Source organism: Lepus europaeus, chromosome 5 (assembly GCF_033115175.1).
Source record: "Lepus europaeus isolate LE1 chromosome 5, mLepTim1.pri, whole genome shotgun sequence".
Taxonomy (NCBI): Eukaryota; Metazoa; Chordata; class Mammalia; order Lagomorpha; family Leporidae; genus Lepus; species Lepus europaeus.
In genome coordinates this window covers 48,223,428-48,245,659 of record NC_084831.1, presented here as the reverse complement: position 1 = coordinate 48,245,659, position 22,232 = coordinate 48,223,428, and the positions used below count along the sequence as shown (strand labels likewise).

At 46.4% G+C, this 22,232-nt stretch overlaps 1 protein-coding gene across 2 annotated transcripts in view; it reads right to left on the bottom strand.

The window, feature by feature from the left end:
- Positions 1-1,123: 1,123 nt before the first annotated feature.
- The window catches only part of C8A (complement C8 alpha chain), a 67,859-nt gene continuing 46,750 nt past the window's right edge, over positions 1,124-22,232 (bottom strand). For both annotated transcript variants that reach the window (XM_062191408.1, XM_062191409.1), the window contains 4 exons: positions 12,160-12,288; positions 10,833-10,990; positions 5,702-5,924; positions 1,124-1,574 (listed from right to left, as the gene is read on the bottom strand). In XM_062191408.1, the coding sequence (XP_062047392.1) occupies positions 1,423-1,574; positions 5,702-5,924; positions 10,833-10,990; positions 12,160-12,288 (662 nt within the window). In that variant the 3' untranslated portion in view covers positions 1,124-1,422. The remainder of the gene's footprint in view (positions 1,575-5,701; positions 5,925-10,832; positions 10,991-12,159; positions 12,289-22,232) is intronic.

Below are 22,232 nucleotides of genomic sequence, written 5' to 3'. Positions count from 1 at the left end.
CCTTTGGCTGACTGTATTTAAGTCTTGCTTTCACCCACAGAAGGCTGAAGATTCTGGAAGCTATAAGGCACTAGTACTTATGTCTGTTACCAGATATTTCCTGAGTGCCTACTCTACATCAGGGATGTGGATTTGACCTTCAAGGAGCTCATAATCCAGACGGGGAAACTGTGAGATCCATAGGAAATTCACTTCTGCATGCCAAGTCCTCTATGTGGGGCATGACCAGAGTGCTGGGGGAGGCTGAGCCTGGCTGTTGGTGGCTGTCTGGGGGATGGGTCACCACTGGTTACCCCGTCCAAATCCACCCTCCCTTCTGGGCGATTGGCCAGTGTGTGTCACACCTCTGAACAGACTCTTGAACCCCTGTGCTTTTTAAGCGACAGATACTGCTATATTCGAGGCACAACCCTGGCCTTTGGGAATGCGATGCTGAACAAAACAAACTGGACTCCCGCCCTCAAGATTACCATCTTTGGGGGAAAGACATATTAGAAATTGTCACAGAGGAGTGGACATTCAGCCTGGCAGTTAGGACACCTGTATCCCATCTCGGAGAGCCTGGGTGTGATTTCTGGCCTGGTTTCTGGCTCCAATTTCCCACCAATACAGACCTTGGGAGGCAGCAGGTGAGAACTCAAATCCCTAGGTTTCCACCTCTCTTGTTTGAGACTTGGGTTGAGTTCCCATGCTTCTGGCTTTGGCTTGGACTAGCCCTGGATGTTGTGGGCATTTGGAAAATGAAACAGCAGATGAGAGCTCTGTCTGCTTTTCAAATAAAAATGTTTTAAAAAGTATATAACCACAGGAATGTGGGACTGAATAAGTATACAATCATTTGTTTATGCACACCCCCACACAATTCAAACCCCAAGGTTTTGGTATTAGAAGGTGAGGGATCTTCAGGCATGGGGGGTGACTAGGTCATGGGTTGAGCCTTCAAGAATGGCATTTATGGCCTTATAAAGGATGCTCCTCAGACTGCCTAGCCCCCTCCAGCACCTGATGACACAGCCAAATGTGTTGGCATGTAAACTAGAAAGCAGGCCCTTGGCACACGCTGGACCTGGTGGCACCTTGATCCGGGAACTTCTAGCCTCCCAAACTGTGAGAAACAGATTGCTGTTGTTTGTAAGCCAGCCAGTTTATTGCTACAGCAGCCTGTGCAGACTAAGACAGAAACTGGAATGGAGAAGCAGAGGAGCTGCTCTAAGGAGCATCCCACACGTGGAAGCAGCTCTGGGACTGGGTAGGGGAAGGCAGAGTGTTGATGTCCATGCTAGAAAAAGCCAGTGATGCCGTGAATGGACAAAGAAAAGAGCGTAGATTGATTTGCATTTTCTCACGGCTAAAAGAGGTCTTTATCCAATAGCTTGTGTGGATGGGCCCCACGGCATCCAGCCCATCCTGGGCTCTGAGGCCTCAGCAAGCCTGTGTCTGTACTCTCCACCCTGGACATGGGGCGCCTTCATTCTGGGGTGCAGGGTTGTTGCACTCTCTCCTCCTTTCCCGGGTACCTGCTGTGCACGCAGACCAAGAGCCCCAGCAACTCCAGTGGCCATCTGCTTTGGCTCCTATGGAGAGAGATCACCAGGGGAGGAGCAGGTGAGTAGGTGAGAAGACCTGGGAGATGAGCGAGGAGAGCTGTTCAAGGCCTAGAGTGGCTTGCAATTCCTCCGTGGGGAAACGCTTGGGCTAGCCAACCAAGACTATGCACACTGCCTCCCACTGAATTGGAAACTCAGGCTGGAGAGAGAAGAGGCCCTGGGAACCCACTTTTGAGAAATTGGAATCCATAGCTCCATGAAAGATGGATAGCAGATGAAGGCAGGAGGCGTACACCTCTGAAAAATGGCACCAATGACATCCAAGTCACCAGAGGTGTGACGAGCAGGGAGCCTGGCCCACTTGTGAATGCCAAGCATGGAGTGAGCCAGACACCTCTCTGGAGGGGCCTCCTGGGCTTTTGTGTGCTCAGACCCTGACCACAGGGTCAGGTGGGTAACAGATTCTCTGTACCGAGCACCCTGGGTTGTCTGGAAACCCAGCTCAGACAACCTCCTTGCTCAATCCTAGTCACTCTGTGCCTTTGGGGGAGCCCACCTATCGTCACTCAGCCTGGTTCTTCCACATTTTAATGTGGGAAAGATGGACTAGGCCAAAAGATTATTTTTTTTCATCACTCTTTTTCTCCCTAAATAAAATATTCCATGAACCCCAGCATCTAAGTCAGTTGGAGGCAGAGCTGTTCTATTTGAAGTGAGGGTGTCTATCAGGCTCGCCCTCCTCCCCTGGGGCAGCCCCTAGGACCCCACCACTCCTCAGATCACAGTGTGAATCCCGCTGGATTAGATTATCTCCAAGTCCCGTCCAGCTCTGTAATTATACTCCCTGATGGCACTGCCACAGCAGGTTTCTCTGTCTCTATTTCTCCCACCTCTGTGACTTGCTTCCCCCAGGCAAAGATTTGCTGGGAAAATTCCTGGTGGGGTGGGGGTGGGGGTGGAGGGGGCTCTCCCAGGTCTCTACAGAGGATGACCAATTCCCTAGCCTTCAATGTCCTTGCCAGCCCAGCGTCCATCAGGCTAAAGGTTCACTCCGATAGGCCCAAGGCCACCTGGTGTCCGCACCCTGTTTGCAACAGGATAATGTGCACCCTGGTGCCTGCATGGGGTCAGCCCTCTGCCCAGATTGTTTGCCTCACGACTCCTTCTCCAGAGCCTACCATGTGTGTACCAGGACTGCCCCAGAGCCTGGCACGCAGCAGACCACTGAGAGGCATGTCTTAGGGTCCCATACTCTCTGTTATCTATGCATGCTATGTGGACAGGGATCCAAGAAGTCACCGGTTCTGAGGACCCATGGAGTGCCAGGTGCACATCTATCCCTTTTAGCCAAGTCAAGCAGAGAACCAGATCTGGCACGTAGCCTTTCCCCCTCCCCTACATGATAGTCGCTGAATTTTTCTCAGACCCTCTACTCTTAGTCCCCAGATTTCCCAACTCTTAGAGAGAGAGCAAAGTGTACTGGTTATGAACTTGGCTCCTGGCTTCAGACTGCCTAAGGCCAAATCCTGGCACTTACATTCCTCAGCTGTATGACTTCGAGCAAGTTCTCTAACCTCGCTCCTGTTCTGGTTTCCTCATCCATAAACTGGGGCTAAGGATAGTAGTTACCTCCTGAGGTTCTAGAGGAAATGAATGAGTTCATTCAGGTATAGCATTGCTGTACCATGTTAGCTATCATTTCTGTTCTTTGCCCTTTGGTCCCTTTGAGTAACCTGCCTGGCAATCAGGAAAACCCTGGGCCCTGGGCCTGTGCTGTATTCTCCATGAATGATTTGCTTTCTTCCTCCCAGCTCAGCCATTGTCAAACTGTGCTTTCTTCAGTTCACAGCGGGAAACTGTGCCCCACGTGGCCTTGGTAGTTGCTCCCTGGGGTTTTATTCTCTGCATCCTCCCTCACCAGGACTTTGGCATTCATTCCCTCACCCTCTTGGCTTCCCCTTCTCAGAACTCCTCCCAGGAGACCAGGCAGCTCTTTGGCACCCATATTGGAACCACTGCTGCCAGCAAAGAAGGGATTTAAACAGAGTGCCAAGCCAGGACGGATCCTCTACCAATGCAACACCTTTCATGAAGGCATGAAGCGGTCTCTTCCTTCTGCTTATTACAGAGCATGCCCCATGTGCCAGCTAGTTAAATCCTCAATACAACCTGTGAGGAAGTTAACAGATAATCTCTTTTTACAGGGAATGCCCTGATGAACACCAGTGGGGCTGGGATTTGTTGGACCCCAGATCTGTGCTCTTATGCCTCCCATTTAGAACTGTACTCCCGCAGAGGAAGTGATAACACTTCTTCCTCTCATGTTGAAACCAGGTGTGGTGCGTGGAGTCCTGCTTGAATCCTGGAGAAATTGGTATGTGTGGTTTCCTCCAAGCCAAGCCAATTTTAAGATTTTTCAGCTTCAAATTACCAACAGCTCATCATGTTGCCATCCCTTGTGCAGGTCAGAGACTCAGAGATCCTGGGGATGCAAGGAACCTTGTGTGCAATTTTACCCAACAATTCCTTGGATGACTGAGTTTCTCTTATAGTCACTTCCTGATAAGCAGTTATCCACACTCCTCCCTCATCCCATACATACCACAGTGTGTGCCTATGAAAGTCGTTCCTCATTAAGCGAAAACCCCTGTGCTATTGCTGCCAGCGGTAGTCCTACAACTTAGCTTCAAGGCCACACAAAGCAAGTTTCATCCCTTCCCGCACACAGTTGACATGGGACTTGTTCTCCTGAGTCTTCTCTATGCCCTGATTCCCTATCTTTCCAGATCTTCCTCCTAGAACATAGGTTTGGATTTCTTAGCTCCTCTTGGTTGCTTTGTGAATGTGCAATGAGGAGCAGCAACATCACAAACCAAGCTCCTGGTTTGTCAGAGAAGAGCATTGTTCTAGGCTCTTTACTTCTATGAACCTAGCCCTTCAGTTGGGGGACGTCCCTATCAGTCTGTTGATCTTCACTGAGGCAGCTGGGACTATGAGCTTTGTCTATTTAGATACAGGCATTACATCTCATGGCTCTCACCCCCTCAACTCTGAGCTTTAAGAGTTTGTCTCATGAACTCAGATGTCATACCTTAGCTTTTTTCTTTATACTTTCTTTATTACAGTAACTAAATAAAATTTATGCATGCATTGATTTGACAGTCCAAGTGTTTTCTGTCACTCTATGTATCATATAAACAGTTTTCTAGCCATAGGACACTGTAACCTTAGGCATTGGGGATGCATAATTTCTGGAAAGGAAACTTAGATGACAAACAGAAGCTCCAGAAAGAAGTGGTGAAATAGCTGGAATTCACATCTAGTCCACTAGGCTTCTTCATTCTTAAGAACTAGATTTTAACCCTTGTTTGAGAACCCTACGTCTTCCCTAGCACCAGTTGGTTCATGTTACAGCTGTCTACACTTAAACCTAATTGTCCCAACTTTGTTTTTGGTCTGTAACTCCTTATACTATAATGACAACAACTTATTCCTTGTGTTGGGTTCTATTGTGTTCTGCAAGAGCATATGCTTAGACCCAAGCCCCCATTATCTTACTTTCAAATAGGGTATCTACAGATGAAAATACATTAAGATGAAGTCATGCTGGACTAGGATGGGCCCTGATCCAGTGACTTGTGTTCTTATCGGAAGAGAGAATGGAGACAAAATGTGAAAGATGTCATGCAAAGATGAAGGCCAAGCTTGGAGTGGTGCTTCTGGAAGTCAATGAATGGCAAGGGTTGCTGGGAACCACCGGAGCTAGCAGAAAGGCCTGGCGACACCTTCTTCTCCATTGTCTCCTGATGACACCAACCCAGACAATATACCTGGAGTTTTGATTTCAGACTTCCAGACAATAATTCCTGGGTTTTTTTTTCCATCCTCCCACTTTGTGGAAAACTAGTTTACTCTCCAGAAATGGATCTTGTTGTCCAAATATCTCTTAGTGAGAAACAGTTCTCATCTGAGAAAAGGTCTTCATAGCAGGGAGAAAGTCTAAGAACCATTCAACCTGGGGGTCAGGTTAGCATTAGAACTCTGGAGTGTGGGTGCCTAGGGAAGTAGAGACTGAGAACCCCAAAGTTCCTTTGTGCACTGACCCCTTTATACTGTAGTTGGCTGGAACCAGGGGGGGGACACCCAGGCCTTACCCTGTTGCTCCATTTGCTCGCAGGCGGGGCCCTGGCGCCCCAGGCTGCACTGACACCTGCAGCTGGTGCCCTCAAGGATGGGCTTGCCATTGTTGAAGCAGGGCCCGCAGCGGCAGGCATTGAATTCCATCAGGTACTGGTCTAAGGCCCTGCGCAGGTTCTGGCGCTTGGCCTCCATGTGGCCCAGGTTGGTGTGCAGCAGCACTTCGTGGATGGGCTGCATCTGCAGGCATAAAGAGAACACAGGATCCCTCGCTGAGCTCTGTCCACCTCCCCAGAGAAAACAGACTGGCAGCCACCAAGCTTCTGAGAGCCCTGCTGTAGGCCAGGCACAGAAGCTGACACCCATGTCTACCCTACCACCCTGGATCCTTGCACCTGCCCCTTCGGTGCCATTGCACTTCTGCTCAAATAATTCCTTGCTGGTGGGAGTGGGCTGTGCCTTGCACTGCAGGGCCTGGGCTCTGTGCATGAGAGGCCAGGAACAGCCTCCCCAGCATAAAACCCCAAACTGTCTCTTGTCATTACCAAATGTCCCTGGAGGATTCACTTGCCTCAGACTGAGAAGTACTTGTAGTAGAGTAGGAAGAACATTCAATCTGGAGGCAGAAAGCCTAGCTCTACTGCTTGCAGCCCTGTGTGGTTTTCCACACACGACGCCCTGAGCCTCCCTTCCTCATTTGTACAGTGAGAACAATCACCCGCCCTCTGGTTTTACCGTGAGCAGAGAAGGAGACGATGTGTGAGAAAGGCATGCCACATAGGTGGGCACCTCTGAACGCTTGTGGAAAATAGAATCAAAGGATAATTTTATTGTGGTGTCAATATTTTTTGAGTTCTGCACATAGGAGGAGTCTTCAAAGACTTTATGGGAAATGTATGCTCTGAAAAAACTATGCATAGAATCCACACTTTTTTTTAAATCTTTTATTGCATTTCTACATGCATTATTTTGAAGTATCCTCTTTGTGAAAGCTAAATGGATGTTTCTCACTGCCTAGCTGTGGCTGAGGGTTCTGCAAGACCCCTCTTCCAGCCTGATCTTCTTGATGTGAAGAGTGGGACCAGATCTTTGTCCTAGAATTCCTATAAAGATCTAAGTAATAGATATGAGATATCTCTGTAAAAGAGAACAAGAATATAAAACAAAGAACCCTGTTAGTTAGTTAGATGAGGGTAGTACATTAAAATCCTGTTTTTTCAAGTTGCATGCAGATTTGGTTATCATCAGCAGGTTTACAATGCTGTATATTTTAAAAGAATCACAAGCGAAAACTCTTCTTCAGGTCTCTGCTTTTCCAGAAGAGGAAAGTGAGGCCTAAGAGGGAGAGTCAGTTGCTGAAGTCTCCAGGCAAGCCACTGAGGACTGAGCCACACCAGGGCATCTCAGCTTCTCTGGAAACCAGGTTAACAGGGGGCATTTGGGGTAGCCTTGACCACATTCCTGGAAATGTGTACAGAATGACCTGCAGCAAACAGACCTTGGGCTGTGATCCGGGCTGCGGCCGAGGTCAGCAGCCAGGTAATGTCAGGCTCCCAGCCAAGGGGAGAAGATGAGTTACTGGAAATTCAGGGAGTTTGGCCTCATGGTCAGGAAGTCAGTGTAGAATGAGTTGCCCTGTGGCCCTGGCTTAAGATGATTTTTAGTTCCAGTAAAGGCCAGGATCATTGAGCAACTTCTCTTTGAACTTCCATTGGGATTCAGCACTCGGTTCCATCTTAACTCTTCTCCCTCCCAGGCCCTGCAGGAAGCAGAAAGGAAGCAGTGCCTGGGGAGGGCTCATGGAGTTTAAGGGAGAGGATAGAAGTAGAGAAAAAGGATTTTAGGGTGTCAGAGCTTGGAAAGATATTTGCAAGGAACTTGTCCCCATTTTACAGAGCAGAAAATAGATTCAGAGAAGGCAAATTATGCAATATGGCAACACCACTCAAGATATTACAGGTATTAATGCAGCACATAACACAATGTAGCAACATAACATAACAACTTAACAAGCAATGTAACCTAGTATGCTGTACATTCACCCTATCTAAATAAACACTTCTGAACTCTGGACATATGCAGATGCCTAAGACATTGTTTCCACCCTGAACATGGGCTCCCAAATAACTCCTCTCCTTGTCTTTCTCTCTCTCTCCCTCCCTCCCTCTCTCTCTCTCTCTCCCTCTCTTTCCACTTTTAATTCACCCTTCATTCTCTTCCTAAAGGAAGCTTCTTTAAAGTGCTTCTTAAAGTACATTGCTAGCCTACTCTGTTGCCTGCCAGTAGATTAATGCAAGTTCTCAGTGGGCAACGTGGGCTGTGGAGAGACTGGTTGCTTGTTTCTGTGAGCCACTAGCTCAAATTGGGCTGTCATGTACCAGCTATGAGTCCTGTGCTGCTTCCTTCATCTCTATGAACCCGCTGTTTCCTCAACTGATTTTTACTAAGCACTCACATCTCCCTCTGACGTTGTTAATAACACATCAGGGGGCTGGTGCTGTGTCATAGTGGGTAAAGCCACCACCATGCTGGCATCCCATATGGGCACCGGTTCAAGTCCTGGCTGTTCTACTTCCAATCCAGCTCTTTGCTATGGCCTGGGAAAGCAGTAGAAGACAGCCCAAGTTCTTGGGTCCCTGCACCCATGTGGGAGACCCAGAAGAAGCTCCTGGCTTCTGACTTCAGATTGGCCCAGCTCTGTCCATTGTGGCCATTTTGGGAGTGAAGCAGCAGATGGAAAACCTCTCTCTCTGTCTCTCTGTCTCTGCCACTCTGCAACTGCCTTTCGAATAATAAATAAATCTTAAAAAAAAAAAATCACCCTCATGTTCAGAGAGCAAAGCACCTCGGTCAAGGTTACATGTTGAAAAGCTGTCTGGACCATGACCAAAACTGTCTTCCCCACCCTACAAAGCCTAACCTCTTTTCCCCAAAATGTCTTTTTCAGTTATCTCCAAATCATGAAACTCAGGCTTCCCCTGGAAGTTTTGCTCAAGGCAAACACTAAGTTCACCTCTTGCCTTTGAAAGTTTATATATTACTCCTGATATCAATTTTACAGTTTTGCCCAAATCACTAATAGCATGATGATAGCAATTTTCAGGCCCTATGTGAATTACAGGTGCGTGAAAATGGTGCCTTACTTGTTGAAGAAGAAATGAAATCAAGGTCAATCCTTCTGACCTCATTCTTCATAGAAAGCAGGGTGTTATAATAGACTTTCAGTTTAACGGCTGGTACATGTTTTAAGGGGGGCAAGGTATCCATATCTGGGATTTTAAATGTATGTAGAAAAATGGGCAATGTTAGGCTACAATGGGTATTAAAACAATAGTATGTTGTCTAAAAGTCTAAAATACAACCTTTTAAAAAATATTACCCTGTATGTCAATAGTAGTTTGACAATTGCCAGAACAATCTACTTCTTTTGCAACTTGGATATGGCCTTACTCCTTTTGCCAGGTTAAGAATGTAAGGCAGGGTGCCAGCACTGTGGCATAGCGGGTAAAGCTGCCACCTGCAGTACCAGCATCCCCTATGGGCACCGGTTTAAGACCCGGCTGCTCCACGTTTGATCCAGCTCTCTGCTATGGCCTGGGAAAGTAGTAGAAGATGGCCCCAGACCTTGGGCCCCTGCCCAGGTGGGAGACCCAGAGGAAGTTCCTGGATCCTTGTTTTGGAACTTCGTAGTTCCAGACATTGCAGCCATCTGGGGAGTGAACCAGTGGATGGAAGACCTCTCTCTCTCTCTCTCTCTCTCTCTCTTTATTCTTTAAAGGAATAAAAATAATGTAAGGCAGTTTTTCTCAACTTCAGCACTGTTGATACATGAGACCAGATGTGTCTTTGTTGTGGGCATCTTCTGTACTTTTTTTCAAGATTTATTTATTTATTTATTTGAGAAGTAGAGTTACAGACAGAGAGAGGGAGACACAGAGAAGAATCTTCCATCTGCTGGTTCATTCCCCAAATAGTCTCAACAGCTGGAGATGGGCCAATTCAAAGCCAGGAGTCAGGAGCTTCTTCCAGGTCTCCCAAGTGGGTACAGGGGCCCAAGCACTTGGCCTGTCTTCTATTGCTTTCCCAGGCCATAAGCAGAGAGCCAGATCAGAAGAGGAGCAGCAAGGACTAGAACCAGCACCCATATGGGATGTCAGCGCCACAGGTGGAGGCTTTAGCCCACTACGCCACAGTGCCTGCCCCATCTTCTGTTCTTCGCAGGATGTTTAGCATCAACCTCGCCTCCACCTTCTGGAAGCCAGCAGCAGCTTCTTTACCCTGCTGTGAACTGAGACAGTCGAAAGTTCTGGATTTTGCCAACTCTTCCCTGGGGAACAAGATTGCCCAGTGGTTGAGAATCACATCTTTAAAAAGGTATTAGAATTAAAGTGAGAACTGGATACAAACATTGAAAATCTGAAGTCCAGGTACTGCCCCACAGGAGCTCTTGGCCTTCAACCATTTACCTGCTTTCTCAGAGTCTTAGTGTCCTTATCTCTTCAATGAGCAAAAGCATCCCTATGCCAGCAGTTCATGGTGATGAGCTCATTTGGAACAGAGGCCGCTGCACAGCAAATTATAGCCAGCGTCCAATTCCAACTCATGGCAAATTATTGCATGATCTTGGAGGTAAGAATTTTTTTGAACATTTTTAAAGAATTGGAAAGAAGAGGTAGTAAAGGAGGAGAAGGAGGAGGAAGAATATCACCAACAAGAAGCACCACTGTTCCTCATGAGCCTGAGGCTCTGTGTGATGCACAACACCTAGAATATTTACTACTTGGTTCTTTACAGAAAAGTTTGCCAACCCCCAATTTAGCAAGTGTGATTTTTTTAAAAAATCATTTGTGTATAAGCGCAAATGACTATCTGTTTAACATGGCTGAACCCTGAAGCATTGCTGGGAAGAGCCATGCAAAGCCGGGCACTGACCAGACGTAAGTTTCTGACCCCAGCTCCCCTGAGGCCTGGATCCAAAGTCAGGCACCACCCCCCCAAGTCAGACTGGGACAAGGCCATCAGGTCAGTGTGCCGTTACATTTAATCTTGTTCTTTGATGGGCTCATAATAAGAAATATGAAATGATCTGGTCCACTTCACTTTCATTCCTCACGGACGTAGCGTTTCTTCAACTGCGAAAAGACTTACCTCGAAATCGATAACAACAGGATTGTACTTTAATGACCTCCCCCAGAAGCGGTATGCAATGGTGCTCCCGTTTTGTGACAAGCCTCCGCCCCAGCCAGAACTGCCGCCTCGCACCCGGGAAATGATGTCCTTCACGGCTTGGCCCATCTTGTTTTCTTCTGCAATCAGGAGGAGAGCCACTTTAGCTCATTTCCCACAAAGCCCCGTGCCTGGTTGGCCAGCTCCACAAAGAGCTTCGGAACACGGTGGATATGTTGATCTACTCTCCTTAGAGCAGATTCCCATTCTGCTTCTGCTCTGCCAGGCTAACAAGCTGGATGGGGTAGAAGACAGGACCAGGACTTCGGAATAAACCCATCCTCTGGGGTAGAGTAGAGACTGAGAAGACAGCTCAGCCCAACATGGAAGATAAGGAGGATGGGGGAATGGATGATCATTCATCCATTCATGCATTCATTACCAGGTGTTTACTCATGGGCCTGCTATATGTCAAATAAATTCAACCAAATACTGCGGGTGCTATGAAGTATTGCTATGTGGCTCAGTAGGGGCACGGAGAGAGGAGTGGTCAGATATCCCATAGGAGATAGGGAGAGTTAGGAAGAAAGGTAAATTGCCTAGAAAGGTGAGTGTTTGTCAGGCAAATGGAGACTGGATGGGAGGCAAGGAAGCAATCTGAGTTCATTTGAGGCATGAGTCATAGAATGGGATGAGAAGAACTTGAACCTATTTAATGGGTACTTCACTCTCTGCCATATAAACTATTCCATCAGTTCATCAGCCATGTATCTTATGTGTCTTCTACCTAAGGAAAAAAATACTCAAAGTATGTTTGACGAATGAATGAATGGATGGATGGATTAATTAATCATGAACACCCATATCACCTTGTTCAGGAGATGAAACAAAACCTTCCTGGGCAATCCTTCTCTGATCGTTATTCTTTGAGCATGGACTGATAACCAAACTTTCCTCTCCTGGGTTATGATCCGATGAGCCTTCATCCCAGCAGCCCACTTCCCAGAAACTTTCTACATGGACCTTTCATCTAGTTCTTGGTTGGATCTTTGTCTGGTACTTGAAATCTAGGAGAGTGAACTATACAAAGTCAAATATTTCTAAGGTGATCTCAGCCCATCATGGGTCCAAGGCAGAGTTACTACATTCAGGTCATTGGTATGGGGTGTGCAACATTCATGCAGCATGACCATTTTCTGAAATGGAATTAATTGGGGGTGGAGGGGAAACAGCTTCCTCACTCTGATTATGTATCCAAAGCAAAGTCTGATTTCTCTTTTTTTTGGAAGACCCATAACTAAACACTTGCCTTTGTCACCAGATCCAGATTTTTTACAATGTTTTCCTGATAAAATTCCTTCAGTATTTATGCTCCCCTTTTCATACTGAATCCCACCAAAGCCGCCAAAACATGTACTGATGTCTTCACTGGTAACACCTGCAGTAGGGAACAGAGGCACACAAAACGATGAAATACTCCCAGACAGCTAATGTGGTACAACCAGCTCATAGTAATAAAGCTAACTTTGATTTTGCAGTCAGAAAGATCTTGTTGAAATCCCGTTTTCAACCAAATTTCAGTGTTCTCTTCTGTATGTTTCCAGCTCAAATATTTGTTGAAATCAGAAGAGATGTGTATAGTACACACTAATTGTTTAAAAATGTGTCTCCTTTGTTAAATCAACAACAGGGGTCACTGTGCGCTTACTTCCCATGTAGGATCTCTGTCCTTAATGTTGTACTATGTGAATTAATGGTATAAGTAGTACTCAAACCATACTTTACACTTCGTGTTTCTGTGTGGGTGCAATCTGTTGAAATCTTTATTTAATATATACTAAATTGATCTTCTGAATATAAAGATAATTGAAAAATGAATCTTGATGTGAATGGGATGGGAAAGGGAGTGGGAGATGGGAGGGTTGCGGGTGGGAGGGCAGTTACGGGGGTGGGGGAAGCCACTGTAATCCAAAGTTAAAAAAAAATGTGTCTCCTTTCTTGTGCCCATCCTCTATTCGAGGTGTGATTCTCTCTCACCTGTGTCTATATTTCCCTCTGCCCAGCACAGTGCCTGGCCCATGACAGACCCTATTTACAGTCTGGGATTTTGAACATGCTAATTTTCAATATAAATTCCCTTCCTCACTTCCTTTTTGCCATCTCCCTAAAGTCTACTCAAGCTCCTGTTGGAATGTCGCTGACATTTTTGGATCATAATAATTCCAGGTTTCTTCAGAGCTGCCAGTGCTCTCTGTGTGTGCCTGAATGATCCTACTCTCCTACTCACCACAACTTTCTCTATGCCCAGGTCTTATGTGCACCCCAGGGAGAGCAGAGTTCTGCTAGGAGATGGATGGATCACCATGGGAAGTCTGTCTGCCCTTCAGACTCTGCAAGGACTGTCAATCCCACACAAGCTATCTCTGGGTTTGTCTACTCTTGAGGATCCACCCAGAAACCTGTAGTTTTCGGGTGAGGAAAATAATTCTCAGAACAAAGAAGTATTTTTTTTTTTCTTGATCACTCAGCTTGTAAATGACCAGAGCTATTTCCAACAAAGGTCTGTCTGGTAAGATAAGGCTAGATATACAAACTGGAACAAGATATTGACCATGCTACAGAATTTAACTTTATCTGTAGCTTAAGGGGTCTTCAGAAATTTGTAAAGTGAAATTTGCAATTTAAAACACTAGTCCTCCATAGAATGGCAGATCTCCTAAACAGCATTCTGGCCTCAGAATCAGCCTTTAAGGCATTCGGATCTGGCTAAAAAGCCCATGAGAGTATTTCAGGCATGGAAAGCCAAGACACTCTGGGAAAGAAAAAAAAAACACCTAAATGAAAGATCTCTTTGAGTGAGATCCCAGCGGAAAGAATGGGCCATCAAAGGAGGTACCTTTCTCTGAAGGGAGGAGAGAACTTCCACTTTGACTATGCCCTTGTCTAAATAAGATTGGAGTTGGTGAACTCAAAAGGCTTCCATAGCCTTGGCAACTCATGACAAGAGCCTAGGGTGATTACTGATGCCATAAACAAGAGTGTCAATTGTTAAATCAACAACAGGAGTCACTGTGCACTTACTCCTCATGTAGGATCTATGACTTTAATGTGTTGTACTATGTGAATCAATGGTATAACTGGTAATCAAACATTACTTTACACTTTGTGTTTCTGTGTGAGTGCAAACTGTTGAAATCTTTACTTAATATATACTAAATTGATCTTCTGAATATAAAGATAATTGAAAATGAATCTTGATGTGAATGGAATGGGAGAGGGAGTGGGAGATGGGAGGGTTGCGGGTGGGAGGGAAGTCATAGGGGGAAAAAGCTACTGTAATCAAAAAGCTGTACTTTGGAAATTTATATTTATTAAATAGAAGTTAAAATAAATAAAAAATTAGTCCTTTAAACCACAACTATAAAAAAATTGTTGTTACTGACATAGGATTATTTTGACAACCACAAAGGAGGAATAAACTCAGGACCATCATTCAGTTGAGATAAGGATTAGAGCCACTATTTTCAAGAGGGCATTGAGCCTCCAAGTGGACCTCTGTGAAGTCAAAGACATGTATCTTATGCACCATCATTTCACTAGCATGGCAGCTCCATGTCTGTCATGGTGTAGGAGTTCAGGAAGTACTCAGAATAAGTGACAGATGACAGAAGAAATAAATGAGCTAATAAATGAACAGCCTGAGGACTTCGGTAAGGGTTTCTGATGGAAGTTATCTTGGAACTTCAAGTCCCAGTCATTGACACCCAGTATGAGTTGGAGAAGGCTCAGGATCCCACTGGGTCTCAGTTTCACATTTATGATAAGAAGAGGTGATCATCTCCAGGGTCCCTTTCAGCCACAGTCCTCTGCCAGCCCGTAACATTGGCTTCTGAACACAGCCCAAGCAGAAGGTGCCTGGGGGAAGCGATGCTCTCAGCGCCAAGCAGAGGACTTCTTCTGCCATTTCCATCTAAGCACTTGTAATTTTCAATGCATTACTAATTGAGGAAGATTTAGCATATTTAATTGTTTTGATTAAAAAATGCTTCAATAGTACTAAACAAAAGCGGATGCAAAGAAATCACACGCAGGAGCCGGAGTGATTACTTAGGTGAGTGGTGGAGTGCTGCCGGATTAAAGTGACAGGACTGGCTGATTAATGGGGGCTGGAGGACGCCTGTGGAGTGATTATGCTCATGAAGAGTCTGCTGACAGCCTGCTGCGTGCTGCCGGGAGAAGAGAATTCTAGCATGATCTGAGCAGTGCAACTTGAGTGCAAAGAGTTGCCTTCCAAGGACCCCGAAGTAGGGTATCTGTCAGCAAGGGGAGGTCTGTGACTTAGAGAGAATCACAGGGCATGAGAGTGACGGTGCCCTAAGACACTTTTCTCACACTTCTCATTTATAATTGAGTCACCTGAGGTTCATAAAGGTTAATTATCTTGCCTAAGGCCATGGTACAAAGAAATGGTAAAGCTGAGATTCACATTCAAATCTCTTCTTCAGAAGCCTGCAGTGTATACACTCTTCCCAGTGGTTGCACCAGTGTAAAGAGTTCTTCTGAGAGAAAAATTTAGTGAACACCTGCTGTGTACCCTCACAGCACATCTTGTGTGGGCCAGTGAGGATACCTTGAGAATAAAACAAGCATGAACATGATATGAGCCTGAATAAATGAGGTCTTTTAAAAGATTTATTTATTTGAAAAAGTTGCAGAGAGGGAGAGGCAGAGGCAGAGAGAGTGAGAGGCCTTCCATCCTCTGGTTAACTCCCCAAAAGGCTGCAATGGCGGGGGTGGGGGTGAAAGGGTGGGGGGTGGAGCTGGGCCAAAGCCAGGAGCCAGGTGCTTCCCCTAGGTCTCCCACGTGGGTGCAGGGGCCAAAGGACTTGGGCCATCTTCTGCTGCTTTCCCAGGCACATTAGCAGGGAGTTGCATTGGAAGTAGAACAGCCAGGCTTGAACCCATAAGAGATGCTGGTGCTAGAGGTGACAGCTTAATCCACTACACCACAGCTCCAGCCCCTAAACAAGCTCTTGAGAAGCTAGAAGGTTTTGGGCAATATGTGAAATGAAGCCTAATTTGTGTCTTGAGAGTTACTTGTTTCAATATACAGGGCTAGATGAGAAGGCTCTCATCAGAAACTGTGGGGGATGACAAATTGGAGCTGTCCACAGATAGTCTGTGGGAAACTAAGACAATTTTTATCTAGGGTGGAAGCAGAGGAGGTCAAACTGGTGTCAAACTCCAGGAGTTGAAAATGGCATTGAAAGCCAGGCCCACTGATAGCAAAGAGTAGGAGTGGGGTTGAAGGATCAGAGAAATGTCTACAGCCATTGTGTAGAATTTGACCAGATTGTTGCGGGGCATGGGCAATTTGACTCTAATCACAGAGCCAGGCAGTGTTCTGCTGTTACACTCATCCCACCATGTTGAGGTGGACTCCTCAGGTGCTAGCTCTCAAGTGGATCAAGAAAGTTGGTTTGAGGCTCTTGAACACAGTGAACTCTGGAGTTGATTATTCCCAAAGCCGGCTATGTATGGAGATAATCTGGAGTACTTATTAAAAATATAGTTTCCTGCACCCCTCTCCCTATGAATTGCAATTCTCTATTTCTGAGAAATGTGTTTCACAAATGTCTCTGATGATCCCTACACAGTGGATCTGAGACCCTATTTTGGGTACCGTGGTTCTACAGAGAACTTCCAGAGGCTTTGCCACAGGGCCCTGGCATCTACACTGTCTCACCCATGAGTGAAGATGTAGCAGTTGGGCTCATCATATCTACCAGAGTAAGAACTAGCAAAAGTCAAGGGTAATTCAGATAAACAAAATGCCCTTGGAAGGCTGCATAGGTACACCGAGCCCGCACAGCAAAACGAGACTCAATTGAGAAAACTGGAAAATCCTACTCAGTGGTCAAGCTACAAAGTGTACAAGCATGGTGAAGAAGGGCCACACCTAGGCAGGAGGACAAGGGGAAAAAGCTTAGAATTTTCCATTACTCCAAACTCAGTGGGGACAATAAAGCAAGGCAAAAACTCTAACAGATGAAACAAAGGAAAGGATAATCTCACACTCTTCTCCACAGGTTCAAGGGACCCAGAGACTGGTTCAAAGTTCCAGAAGCCACACTTTAAAAGGGAAATAAGACAATAGGATTTCCTTCCATCAGCATTATTCAGCCTTTAAAAAGAAGAAATCTTGCAATGTGTGACAACGTGAATAAACACTGGAGACATTATGCAGTGACATTTGCCAGGCATGGAAGGAGAAAGACTGCACCCACGTGGGAGACCAGGAAGAAGTTCCTGGCTCCTGGCTTTGGCTTGCCCAGCCCCCTGCTATTGTGGCCATCTGGAGAGTGAACCAGCAGATGGAAGACCTGTCTCTCTGTCCCTCTCTCTCTGTAACTCTGCCTTTCAAATAAATAAAATAAATCTTTGAAAACAATAAAAGAAAGAACTTCTCAAGATGAAACAAGACAAGAAGTTGGGAGAAAGATTTTAAAAAAGAGAACATTTGAGACAACTTTGGTAAGCATCTAATGGTTTTTTACCATGGGCAAGACATCTGGGAAATAAAAGAGATTCTGGAGAGTGTCCAGCCTCCATGAGCTTAGAGTTAAGTGTGGGGAAATGGACAAGAAAACAGATGGTTGTACTGTGAGATGAGGTCTCTGACAGAGGGCAGCAGGGCCAATGAAGGATCCTTCCTTGGAATCAGAGACTAGGAGGGATTAACCAGAAAAGTGAGGAGAGTATTGGGAGCAAAGGGAGATCATGAAGAGAACTTGTGTCCCTAGCAGCAAGATTCTGCTCGGAAGGGTTGGAGTGACCTAAACTAAAGGAAGGCACAAGTCAATCAGTAACCTCGGGAAGTAAAGGGGAGCCCCTGGATTCCTTCCCATTCTACTCTGGTCCCCCAAAGAACTGTTTCTGTGTCTCCTTGGCAGGCCAGGAGCCATGTCTAGGGCTTGTTTCCCATTTGGTCTTGGCTGTGGTACCAGTGCAAGCCCTGTCCTCACACCTCCATGGAGCTGCTGTGTCTATGTGGCTCTGAGACAGAACCAGGTGGCTTGACTTTCAAGATGCCAGAACACCGTAAGTCTCTGTCTTTCCACAGATTAAAAGCATCAGGTGGAAAACAGCAGGTGTAATGCATTATTTATCTCTTTGCAACAAACAAATAGCATTCAAGTTGCTATGGTCTATGAGCTGTGTTGCTTTGCTATGTTGGCTGCCCCTAAAGACAGCCTCACAAGGGAAAAGAGAATTTTCTAGCTGATTTGCTGTCATCACATTGAGAAAGTTGATTGGTTAATTTGTGTCTGGCTAGTTGGGAGGTGTTAGCTCATTCACCTGTCCACTTTGCACTTCTGTTAAGACTCATGCTTCTTCTGAACCACCTGGAAGGAGTGTGAGTATCTTTGCACCCTTGCTATGTGCTGTTCTTCTTGTCTAGATAGGCCCCTTTCCTCTTTCATTGGGTTTCTCCAACTCAGCTCCAGACAGCCCCAAGGGTCCTACATCTGTGTCCCTGATGTACTCCTAGATTTTCCTTTAGCATACTATTTATCATGCCTTCGTAACTGTCAACATCTTGTATCAATTATTTTTATCTCTTGGGTTTACAAGGCTGAGAACAGAACTAGCCTGTGCCAGCCCCCAGGAGTTGTTCAGGGATTGGCTGAATCCAATCTACTTAAAAAATACATTGAAAATATTTTCAGAGTCACAGGTTTCCCTTTCATTGAAGTCACAGCTTTATAATAGAGTGGGTGTTTTATAAACACTTTCATCTGCATTATTTCTTTGGAGTCTGTGTTAGTTAACTTCTGTTTCTACAGTGAAACACCAAGATAATTAAGTTTATAAAGAGAAAAGGTTTATTTAACTCACAATGGGAGGTTCAAGGCCAAGACTAGGTTGGGAACATTGGTTTGGCCCCTGTTGAGGGCACTGGGTGACAATAGCAGAGGATGTGCCCAGGAAGGACTACATGGAAGTAAATAGAGGGAACACAAGCTTAGGTTTTTATGGCAACTTTCCAATGAGAATTCAAGCAGTTACATGAGAACCACCTTCTGAGGACTTACCCCCAGTGGCCCAAGGACTCTCCCTGACACCACGGCAAGACCCAACCTCCTACAGGTTCTACTACCTCCTGACAGTGCCACTGTGGGGACCAAGCCTTTAGCACATGAGGCTTTGGAGATATTCAACAGCCAAACCATACAGATAATCCCAACAATCACCAAGGAGGATTTACCCATTTTATAGGGCCATTGTAGTTGGAACGGGCAGAGCTTATAGTGGCCATGAGTATGAATTCTGGAGTCAGAACTCTACCATTCACTAGCAGTGTGACTTTGGGCAAGCTACTTATCTTTGGTGTGCCTCATACTCTCAATCCATAAAATGGGGAGAATAAGAGTATATGTAAGTAAGTTCTTAAAAAAAAGTATCTGGAACAATGAAGTGCTCAGTCAATCTTAGCTGTTATTTTTAGGTAACTTGACCAAAGTCCCATGACTAACAGCCCAGGCCCATGAATTAGGTCTTTGAAGCAAGATATGCTATACCCAGCTCAGTGGATGCTCTGTTCCCTCACGCTATTCTATGGATAACCTTTCATCCTATGTCATGAATAGCAATGGTGGTCCCAAAAGGAGCCTGGCCATGCCCCCTCACTCTCCTTTCCATCAGGGAACTCAAAAAAAGAAGCTGTGCTCCCAGTGGACCCTGCTGGAACTATAGTCTCAGGATTTCCTCCTGTCTGATGAGGGCTTGTCTTCAGAGGCTCTGGCCCTTCTAGAAGATTTTTGGCCATGACCACTGACAGATAAGCTGAAGCCTGGCTCAGAAATGGAGGCGTCTTGAGCTGCAATTCCACCCCAGCCGGTTACTCCACAGGCAAATCATTTCTCCCCAGTGTGCCTCAGTTTTCGCGTATGTCAGGGATTTTAGTAACATCTACTTCAGAGAGGTGCTGTGAGGACTGAATGCACTAGTCCACACCGTGCAACGTGCTCAGGGCTAACGGCAGCAGCTCAAAGCCAGCTAGCATGCCCGGGTGTGACTGCGGTTCCTGTTGTCAGGAACGCCGCAAGTCGCGTGAAGAAGAGGCTCGGGTTCTCCAGCTGGAAGGTGAGGAGTGAGGAAGAATGAGGAGTTTGAGAGAAGTAAGGAGGGATTTTCAAAAAAAATCATGGAGGCCGGCGCCGCGGCTCACTAGGCTAATCCTCCACCTTGCGGCGCCGGCACACCGGGTTCTAGTCCCGGTGGGGGCACCGATCCTGTCCCGGTTGCCCCTCTTCCAGGCCAGCTCTCTGCTGTGGCCAGGGAGTGCAGTGGAGGATGGCCCAAGTCCTTGGGCCCTGTACCCCATGGGAGACCAGGAGAAGCACCTGGCTCCTGGCTTCGGATCAGTGCGGTGCGCCGGCCGCAGCTCGCCTACCGCGGCGGCCATTGGAGGGTGAACCAATGGCAAAAGGAAGACCTTTCTCTCTGTCTCTCTCTCACTGTCCACTCTGCCTGTCAAAAATTAAAAAAAAAAAAATCATGGAAAATGTGCATTATTTACAAATGCTTGTAAGGATGGAAACATCTTTTGTGTCAAAATAAACTTCTCTTTTCATTCCATTTTTCCGCACATGTTTCTTAACGTTTCGGCAGCATAAGCTGTGAGGCCACAAGTGCGTGGAGAGGAATGAGGGAACGTGCAGATTTGCTAAGTGTTTTTAATGTGCCAAAGATGGGTTTCCCATGTGGCACCTCACTTAGTATTCACATATTGCTGCACAACAGGACCAGTATTCCCATTAGAGAGATGAGTAAATTGAGGTAGTTTAACCTTAATTTAGACAGTTTGAGTCACTCGACTGAAATTAAACCACAAATAAATGACAAAGCATGGATGGAACCAAGGTGTGTGTCTACAACCTGACTTCTTAGTGCCTCTGGAGTAGGCTGCTGAATGTGGCTCTGGAAATAATTTTGACACATCTCAGTATTTCTCCTTTGCATCTGAAGCTATTTTCAATGATATTAGCGTGGACATTCAAAATCAGAGCACAGTCTGTAGGATGGTGCCCAGTTCAGTTCCATGTGTATGCAGATGACTTAAGGGAAGTGGGGACACAGCCAAGACACCAGGAGTCTGTCAGTCAATCAATACCATCCATCACTGCGAAGCCGGGTTGCCATGGTAACTGGAGGATAAAGCCTGGAGCTTGTTAGAATCCAGTGACTGTCTGTTCAGGGTGACTGGTTGGTTAGCGGGCGTAGCAAAAGACCTGCTGGGCCCTCCCAGACTGCTTAGCCATGAATAGAAGACCTTTCACAATCAGGTCCCTGGCCGCCTCACCCTCTTCATTGTCCAAGTCAGCCCAGACCTTATAGGATACCACCCCTGACTCTGCAGAGTGTAAGGAAGGTCCCAGAGAGAGCCCAGCATAAGCAGGCTTGGATTTTGATTCACCCAAGCTAGGAAAGACTGAGGCTCAAGTTGTGGGTCAGCCTTAGCCTGCGGGCAACACTCTCTGGGACATGCCGTTACCAGAATGCCTGCTGGAAACAGGCAGTCGTGATAATGTGACACATAGAGCTAAGTGACAATTACCCCAAAGCACCTGAGACACTCTCCCAATCCATGTCTGGGGAACAGAAAGACTGCCTGGAAAAGTCTTATCCAGACCAGGCAGAGACGTGAGGATGAATAAGCATTAGCTGGGTGAAGAAGGGGAGACGGTGGGAGGTGCAGGTAGAAGGAACAGGACACCCCATACCCCAGGGAGAGGGTAAGTGCAGGGACCGGCACTAGCTTGGGTCAGAGCAGCCCAGTAATGAGCAATGGGGCTGAAGGTCTGAGCAGGGCCAGAGCAGGATCCTGAAGCATCTTTTCCAGCCACAGAGCTCCTCCTGTTTTCAATATTCATTTTACTAGGAGCTTGCCATCCTCTTTGGGGCTTCTGATAGGCCACTGACTGCTTCTTGGTTCCTGCTGTCATCACTCTTCCTGGCCCAATTCAGTCACAGGACTGTTCTTTAGGCACTGGCCACAGGGGAGTCTGACCAATGGGCACACTAGGGCTCTCATCACCCACTTACTGGTTCAACCAGACCCATGCAACTCCCTCCTCTGCTTAGAGAGCCCCCACTCCCTTCTCCACCAGGCAGGCTCCTACCTCTGATTTTCTGAGTTCAGATTTAAATGTTGCTGGAGTCTCAGAAATGGGAGGGGCAAAGAAATTAGGTTGCTCCCTCCTCTGTGCCTCTACTGTCTACCTATTCGTTTCCATTTAAGGATTTATCACGTGGTATTATTTTTTGCTGCTAATTGAGCACATATTTCTCCAGGGAAGGGGTCTGTGTGTTTCATCC